At 30.8% G+C, this 9,228-nt stretch overlaps 1 protein-coding gene across 1 annotated transcript; it reads right to left on the reverse strand.

The window, feature by feature from the left end:
* Nucleotides 1-7,866: 7,866 nt before the first annotated feature.
* Nucleotides 7,867-8,607, reverse strand: LOC112999792 (uncharacterized). The gene has a single exon (XM_026126106.1). It carries the CDS (start codon nt 8,605-8,607, stop codon nt 7,867-7,869), a length of 741 nt encoding a protein of 246 aa, XP_025981891.1.
* Between the last annotated feature and the right edge of the window lie 621 nt (nt 8,608-9,228).

A 9,228-nucleotide genomic window follows, 5' to 3' on the forward strand; every position in this document is an offset into this window, starting at 1 on the left:
GGTATGTTTTTTACATAATTTTATTATCATAAATTTCATACATATTATAATATATAGCTTCACTGTCCATTTAAAAGAAAATAATAAAAGCAATTTATTGTCCAATATTAATTATGATTTTGTTTGTAGAAGTTTATACTATTCGTGATTATTAAATACTAGTAGAAAGGACTGAATTCCAAACAAAATAAACAATTGTAAGGACTGAAGAGAAAAGTTAAATAATATAGCACACAGGGGTTTCATTTGAAAATTGAAAACTCAATTTTTTTTCCAAGAATAATTTCTAAAAGCATATTCAAATAATGGAGTTACTTAATTTATAATTTTTTATTATCTTATAAAGCTATATGAGATTTTTATTTTTCTATAACACTCTCTCCTCTAATTCTGCAAATTTAAAATTAAAGAGAAATCACTCCACGCTTTTATTAAAATTGTTAAAAGCTTAAACATGCTTTTAATTCTTATAGTTATTTCATTTTTTATTCCTGTAAGTTTATCTTTCCAATTTTAGTTCTTGTAAGCTTGCATTTTTTTAATTTTGATTCTTTTAAGTTTTTTTTATTTATTTTTAGTTCTGGTAAGTTTGTGTTTTTTTAATTTTAACTCTTTTAATATTTTAATTTTTTTATTTATAGTCCTCATAAGATCATGCTTATAGGAACCAAAATTATAAAAATGCAAACTTATTAGGAAATAAAAATAAGTAAAATATCTTACAGGATCCAAAATTTAAAAAATGAAAACTTAATGTCTAAAAGTAAACAAATTTTTTTATAGGAATCAAAATTGAAAAAATACGAACTTACATGAACCAAAAACATATTTAATTCAATAGTTAACATTGAGACAATTTCACCCAAGCCTTCTACCCACCCACAACCTTCCACTCTTACACAATAGTCAACAACATTCTCAACCTATTTTATCTTTTTGTTGATAAATGGTATTGATATGAAGTAGTGATTAATTTTTGTGGGGAGCGAGAGTGTACACAAGGTAAATATTTCCTCCCAACATGGTTTATCTCACACTCATATCCAGGATTCGAACCGAGGATATCTTGATTAAGAGATACATGTTGCCACCATTTGTGTCAACTATCCTTGGTCAACATTCTTATCCTTTGCCAAATTTCAAACCAAACCCACCAAAGATTCCTAATTATTTAGGGCAAGTAAACCACGCAAAATACACTAGTAAACCATTACCACACAAAGACCATATTCAAGAATGCAACTTGTATTGTGGAGGTGAAGAAGTTGTTGATGTTGATAAATGGGTCCATGCGCAAAAATGTCAAAGTGAATGGTTTAGTAGTGTTATTGATGCATGTATCTTTGTTATTTATTATTTTATTTTCGCTTCTTTATTTTATTTTTTAATTGGAGATGTCAAAGTAAATTTCAACTCATTATTCCATTTGATTCACTAACTAAATAGGTTGAAAAAAATGTTTTGACTCACTTTTTCGCAGGTTGATTGGCTCATGTCACTTAACTTGTTAGCAGTAGCAGATCTAAGATCCTAAGTCAATAGGGGCAATTTACTTTTTAAATAATATAAATTAATAATAATTATCATTATGCATATGAAGATAAAGACATAAGTACCAAAATCATAAAACTTTAATGTATTTATTCAAATAAATTACATACCTTATAGTTGTCCTCTACGTGATTTCATGTTTTGAAATCGTTGAATGATCAGTTCATTGTTAATCTTGTTGAACACATCTTTCTCAATATAAGTTATTAGACAATCATTCATCCATGCATCTCCCAACCGATTACGCAACCTATTTTTCACAATTTTCATGGCAGAAAAAGGCTCTTTCCACATTTGATGTGGCAACAGGCAAAATCATTGCTAACTTCAAAAGAAGGTAAACTAATGGATAAACAATATATCTTTCAGTTTCAACCAACTTCTCCGAAAGATTTTTTATTCCTTTCAAAGATGAAAATTCTACATTGCTACGCATATCAATGATGTAAGTCTCAAGTTAATTATCAAGCATCACTAAATTAATTGCAGAGAATTCACATGGATAAAACTTTGCAAATTCAATTAGCCTTGCCTTATCAAAAGTACAGAATAAATTGGTTGGATTCAAACAATCCATGCAAAGAAGCAACTGAGTATTTGTCTCTGTAAAACGATCATTAAGTTCCTGAAGTTGCATGTCCACAACAGTATAAAATAATTCAACACGATAATGATGCTCAGTTGTGATAGCTTGAGCTTTACCTCCACGTCGTGATCTCCCCTTAGAAAAAAATATGTCTTCCATATTAGGAATGTTAATGAAATGCTTATCACAAAATGAATTTACTTCCTGCAGTAAAGACTCCCATCCATTATCCTTCATAGTTTGCAATCGTAGCTTTGTGATGTTAACCAAGTTCATAGCATTGATGATGTCTTGATCTTTCCTTTGCAATGCCTGTGACAATTCATTTGAAATACCCAAGACATTTTTCATCAAATGCAATGTGAATGGAAAATCAAAATCTTCTAGCAAATGTAAAAGACCATTTGCTTCAGCTCTTTGATCTGCATTTGATCCATCTTCTTTTATAATTTCAAGAACATCAATTATAGAAGAATACATCAATATCAAATTGATCAAAGTTGCATAATGTGAACCCCAACGAGTATCAACAGCTCGTTTAAGACTAGTTTCTTGATTCAAACATTGTCCACTAGGAATTTCTCCTTTTCCCAATGTCTCTCTAACATAATTTTTTTGTTTTTCATCAAGCATGTCATGTCGTTTGCAAGATCCCCCAACAACATTTAATAAAGTAGACACCAAATTAAAAAGAGAGGCAACTTGAATGTGATTTTTTGCAACAACAACTAATGTGAGTTGTAATTGATGAGCAAAACAATGTACATAAAAAGCAGACGAATTCTCCTTTAAGATCAAACTTTTGAGACCAAAAAATTCCCCTTGCATGTTGCTAGCACCATCGTAACCTTGTCCACGAATTCTTGATATACTAAGCCCATGTTTACAAAACAATTCATCAATTGCCATTTTCAATGATAAAGCTGTAGTATCTTTAACATGAACCATACCAAAAAAAACGCTTAACAATACTTCCCTTTATGTTAACATAACGCAAAACAATAGTCATTTGCTCCTTGTTTGATATGTCATGTGTTTCATCAACAATGATAGCAAATAATAAATCTCCAAGATCAATAATAATAGCATTAGTTGTTTCTAATGCAGCAACATTAACAATATCTTTTTGGATTTTTGGAGCAATTAATTGATGATTTTTGGGAGCATTTTCCAAGACAACATGATTTATTGATTCATTGTGTTCAGCAAGAAATCTAAGAAGTTCCAGGAAATTACCTTGGTTAGCAGAATTTGTTGATTAATCATGACCACGGAAAGCTAATCCTTGCTTTAAAAGAAAACAAATACAATCAATTGACGTTGTCAAACGCCTTCGATACAAGTCACGAACTTGTTTAGATTGCTTAGATATAACAACTTCAATATGTTGATTTTGATTCATTAAATCTTGACACTTCTTCCAAGCAATGTTATGAGCACTATTAGGACCTCCAACATGAGATGAAAGTCTTTCTTTCTTATCCCAATTTGTGAATCCCTCTATCACAAATGTATCACCACTTGATTGCTTTCCAAAATCATGCCTAAAAGGATAACAACACAAGCAAAATGCATCATCTTTTTCTATGCTATACTCCAACCAGTTGCCAAATTCATTAAACCAAGAAGGACAAAATCTTCTTAAAGACTTTCCAATTTTTCTTTGGGGAAAATTATGTTGAGTAAGTTGGCATGGTCCTCTTTGTAAATATGCTCTTCGTATCTTATCTCGATCATTAGGATGATATGCTGAAATTTTAATTTGCTTTCCTGGATCTGATGGGCAATTCTTCCAAATTAATTTCAATTCGTTGTTGTTGGAGACTTGATTCACAAGATTTTGATGAAGATTGTTGCTCATTTGATGGTAATTTCCTCTTCAAAAATCTATCCACGATCTATTCACAATTTAAAAGAAATTAATGATTCTAAATTTAAAATATTCATAAAAATTAAAAATCTATAAATTCATCAAACATAATTAATATATAATTATATTATTTATATATCAAACTTAAGGGGAAAAAAAGAAAAAAATTTGTGAAAAAACACATAACCAGAGACTGAGAGACATATTTATAAGTTATAATAGTTATCGGTAATTTGGTACCTAAATCTTTCTTTGCTTGTTGAGTTGTTGTGATTTTCCTAGCTCTTGTAGACTTACAGAGTTGCAGTCTCATATAACCCTCATCAGCTCATGAGCTCTCTATTTTTCTAAATCCTCTATGCAAACATGTGGGAGAGTTTAAAGTAAAAATAGAATAACCCACTAGAAAACGTGAAAGTAGAAGTGGAAGAGACAAATAATTTAAAATAATGAAAGAGAAACAAGAAATGTGTGGGAGAAGGGATGAAAGGGTAGAAAAAGACAAAAATTTACTTTGGTTAGATAAAAATAATAATAAAGAAAGAGAAATAAATAAAGTTCATAAATCATCATCACCAAACATAGAAACCATAAGTCTCTTTCTTTATTCAGGGGGTTCACCTGCCCACCCTGGGATACACGTGGGTCCGCCACTGTTTGTTAGTTCAATCGAATCAAGTAGCTAACATGTATGAATCCATTTTTTTCTAAAATTTTATCATTTATTATTTTATTATTATTTGAATTTGTTATGATGAATTAGTATGTTGTTGAGCTTATAGTGTTTATTTTTAATTTTATTCTTCTATAATATTCTTGTATACTTTTGTATTTTTTTTTTTAAACTACCTGAGTCAGCTCGCAAGTCAACCACTTTAACCTATTAACATGCGGTGGGTTGTGTTGAATAATGTTTTTTCTTTTTTTATTCACAAAGAGTGACCCAAATTAAATGAAGTTTATTCATTTTCTAGTTGGTGATTAAGAATGACAACATGGTGAGACAAGTGATGTGTTATCATTTTCTCCTATTTCTTAACCCTTTTTGTCACTATTTTAATTACTGATTAGTCTTAATTGTCAAATTAATCATGCAGTTTTATCATTTGGGCCTACTGGACTAATTTTGTGTTTTTAATTTAATTTCAGGAGAATTATAAGCAATTGGGCTTGAATCCATAATTGGGCTTGGACTTGGACTTGAAGAGAGCAGACAATTTTCTTCTATCAAATCTTATCTTATCCAGATTTTATCTAATTTAGATATTATTTCATCTAGATTTTATCTTATCTTATCTTATCTAGATTTTATTTCATCTAGATTTTATTTTATCAAATCTTATCTTATCTTGTCCAGATTTTATTTTATTAATGGGCTTGAACTTAAAACAGATTTGTAAGCTTTGGGGGCTGAGAACCTATATAACAGAACCAAGGTTTTAGTTTTGGGAGGCTTTTCGTTTTGGGGAGAAAGAATAATTTTAGGTTTTGCAATTCCAGTTTTTACTATTCACGTAGCAATAAAATTTCATTTTCTGCTTCAATCTGCAATTTCATTTTCTACTGATTAATGGAAGGCTAAGTCTCCAGCGTTGTTTTTTCTTGAGGATCAAGCACAACTCTCTTTGAGGTTTTGTTATTACTATTGAATTCTGATCAGTTTTTCCTCTTCCCCAATTACTCTATATTTGTTGCTATTAATCCATGCACGCTTAGTGCTTGATTAATTGTCTCTGCGCTTAATTTACGTTCATGCTTAATGATCATTTTCGTTCATGATTAATTGGTGTATGTGTTGCTTAATCACATAATGACAACCTTATGTTAAATTTTGCTTAGTAATTTAATTCAGGGTTGGATTAAGTGGTTGAACTGATAAAGGATAAATTCTCGTAACTTAGGATAAGAGACTTGCTTGTGAATCAAGGGGAAACAACGTGCTTTAATTCTAATATTTTCTAATTAAATTTGCTCGCTATTTAATTTAAAAAAATAAACAACCCCCCCCCCCAATTCGTTACTGTTTAATTACTATCTGTTATGAACGTTTGGTTGATCATTGCTCGTAGGGAGACGACCTAGGATCACTTCCTAGATACTGCATTTTTAATGTTTATTTGATTCGGGTACTGCCTCGATTAGCAGGCATCGATAGAAGCTACCCACCTTGCAGGATAAACATCCATCTTGTGCCTATCCCATACTTGCAAAGGTACTCATTATTGGTTTCTTGAGAGGCTTCGAGGTCAAAGAGATATGTTGTGTGTTGTCCATGTCGAAATTGTTGGCTCTCATTTTTCCTTAGAAAGATGACGACTTGCATAATTAAAATTTAAAAATTGTGAATCATTAGTGCTTGATGTGTTAGTGGCCCATGACTTCTCCTTTCTCTAGCTTAGTCATGAGTTTGCTACTTGAGAGAAGTTAGTGATCTTCTACAGATTGTGAGTTTCTTCCTTCCTTTAGATAAAGGCAACTTTCCCAAGAACACTTCTGTTGTCTTCTGCTTGCCTTTTTTATTATGACTTACAGATGATAACAAGCTCTCTTCTCCATAATCATTCGTGTCTTCTGGAAATCTTGTTGTTTCAAATGCAATGCCTTTGTACATTGATGCATGGTGTCTTCCTCTTCTACTTTTGGTGTGTGTTTCTAAATAGTGTAGACACGTGTATATTCACTATATTGGAAAAACAAGTGTTCAATAAACACACATTGCAGAATAAAAGGATATATTTTGTATTTAAATTATATTATAAACAGATGACATATTAAAAAGTGTATCTATTGATGAGCTCTTGAAGCATAAAATTTTTTCAATAGTGTGAAGACTCTACGTGTATCTACACCGAGACTGACCTCTATTCATCAACAACTATGACAAGTGAAAAAATAAGAATAGGGAAGTGATATTGGGATTGTTTCAACGTGCAAACTAAGGCTCTATTTATAACACGCTAAGGATACCAAATTTCTGATCAAATCAAAATCATTATTGATAGTATCCTTTCTTAAGCTATATTATTTCTTGTTACCTTTTATTGCTAACCATTTAGCAATTAAAATTGAAATAATAATTGACCAAGTCAAACTTGTATCTAGCTACTTTTTCAACCCAAATTTCAAATACAAAATCATATATGTTTGTTTCTCTTCTTTCGCCAAATCTTTCATATTATTTATATTTTCAGTGCTAGCAAAAATATAATAATATTCTACCTTTTTAAAATCAATTAATCATATTAAATTTTCTAATTTAATTAATCATCAAATATTAAAATAATTTCTTTAACAAAGATTAGAACACTCGTTTGTGTATGACCCCGTCCGTAGGTTCAATACTAAGCCAGTAATATATTAATCAAATTAATATACTAATCAAGGTAGGCATCTAGCAACACTTCTTAAGGTCCGGATAGCATGAAGTAGCATTTTACTTTCAAGAACCATTAGAAGAGTAGTGTAATAATTTCTTCCATCTTTACAGCTCTGGGTTAACTCTAGAGTATGGTATTACTGTCAAATCCTTTTGAGTTAACTCATAATGACTTAAGAAACTCATTTCTTCTTTCATTTAATTTTCCTGGCCAAGATATAATTTTATTCATAGAGCTCAAACTCATTACCAAGAGTTGATGGATTCCTTCTTGATCAATCATTAATTCTACAGGTATTTAATCATATCCAATATCCATTCAACAAGTGCTCTAAAGCATTAGGTGTCCAGAATCAAAATACAACAAATAACTTGTTAATTACTATGACAATCTATGGTCAAAGAAAACTATTATACCTCTTCTTGAGAATTTTCTATTGATAGTTTATGGTAAATTTTAACCATTAGAAAATTTCAATTGAGTCAGTTCATTAATGTCTTACCTTGTTTCTTGTTTTTCAGAGAATCAAGATACTTCTTGCAATTTCTCTTCCAGTGACCTTTCTCCTTACAGAAGAAACATTCAGCATCAGTTTGGTCAATCTTGTTCCTTTTGTTCTTAGGTTTGGTCATACCACCCTTAGGTCCAAGATGCTTCCTTTTTGGTACTTTGCCTTTCTTCTTGGAGCTCTTGCCAACTACCATGACAGTTCCTTTCTTCTTCTCAGAAGCAATTTGATTCTCATAATCAATTAGCAGATTAAGCATCTCATGCAAGTCACAATTCATCTTATTCATGTTGAAATTCACAATAAATTGTGAAAATGAATCGGAAAGTGATTGTAGAATCAAATCTTGAGAAAGCTCTTTCCCAAGAGTCCACCCCAACTTCTCAAGTTGTTCTATGAGATCAATCATCTTAAGAACATGGGGTCCAACCTTTTCATTTGCAACAAGTGAGGATCTAAACAGGGCCTTAGATAATTGAAATATAGCCTTCCCGCTTTGACCACCGTACATCTTCTTAAGATATTCGACGATCTCATATGGGTCCATGTCTTGATGTTGCCTCTGGAGTTCTGAACTCATTGATTCCAAGATAATGCACTTAGTAGTAAGACACTCATCTAGGTATTTTTGAAAAACCTTGGTTGCTTCAGCATCACTTAGATCAGGTGCTTCCATGGGAGGCTTATCAATAGTTTCAATAAGCTTCTCATGCATGTGAACAATTCTCAAGTTGTGGTACCAATCATCATAATTGGCTCCGACTAGTTTTCCAGATTCAAGAATACCATGAAGCGATAGAAAAGATCTACTGTTGATTAAGTACACAACAAAATATAGTTATATTAGAGCATAATTTTTCAAACCTTTTAAAAAATATAAAAATATTAATGATATTTCCACTAATTACAATAATAATGTAGTAATGTAAGAAATACTTATTTATTTTAAGTGGATCACATAAAGCCTCTTAAAAAATTGTGAGCGAGCCACTTGGTTATCAAGTCGTTTCTCATACACATTCTAAGACAATGTATCATATACATTTTAAAATCAAAATAAGAAATATCATATCACATAAGTTCTTGATTGTCAGACCAATCTTATTGATATCAATAAATTAATTTTAATACTTCCCTAGGTTGTCTAGGCATTCAATATATAATTAATTTAAAAAACATGCATCTTATGTGAGAAAAAAATAATTATTAATTATAAATCTCATGTTCGTCAGGTCGTTCCTTATTATTAATCATTAAAAAAATTTACATCATATGTCTCAATTTATCTTTTTTCTATAAATCCCCTGCTAATTAGGTCGTTCCTTATGATTAAACA

The sequence above is a fragment of the Glycine max genome, chromosome 16, assembly GCF_000004515.6.
Source record: "Glycine max cultivar Williams 82 chromosome 16, Glycine_max_v4.0, whole genome shotgun sequence".
NCBI classification, from domain to species: Eukaryota; Viridiplantae; Streptophyta; class Magnoliopsida; order Fabales; family Fabaceae; genus Glycine; species Glycine max.

What these genes read in the sequence shown, in the direction of transcription:
- LOC112999792 (XM_026126106.1), bottom strand. Translation starts at nt 8,607, where the DNA reads ATGCATGAGAAGCTTATTGAAACTATTGATAAGCCTCCCATGGAAGCA.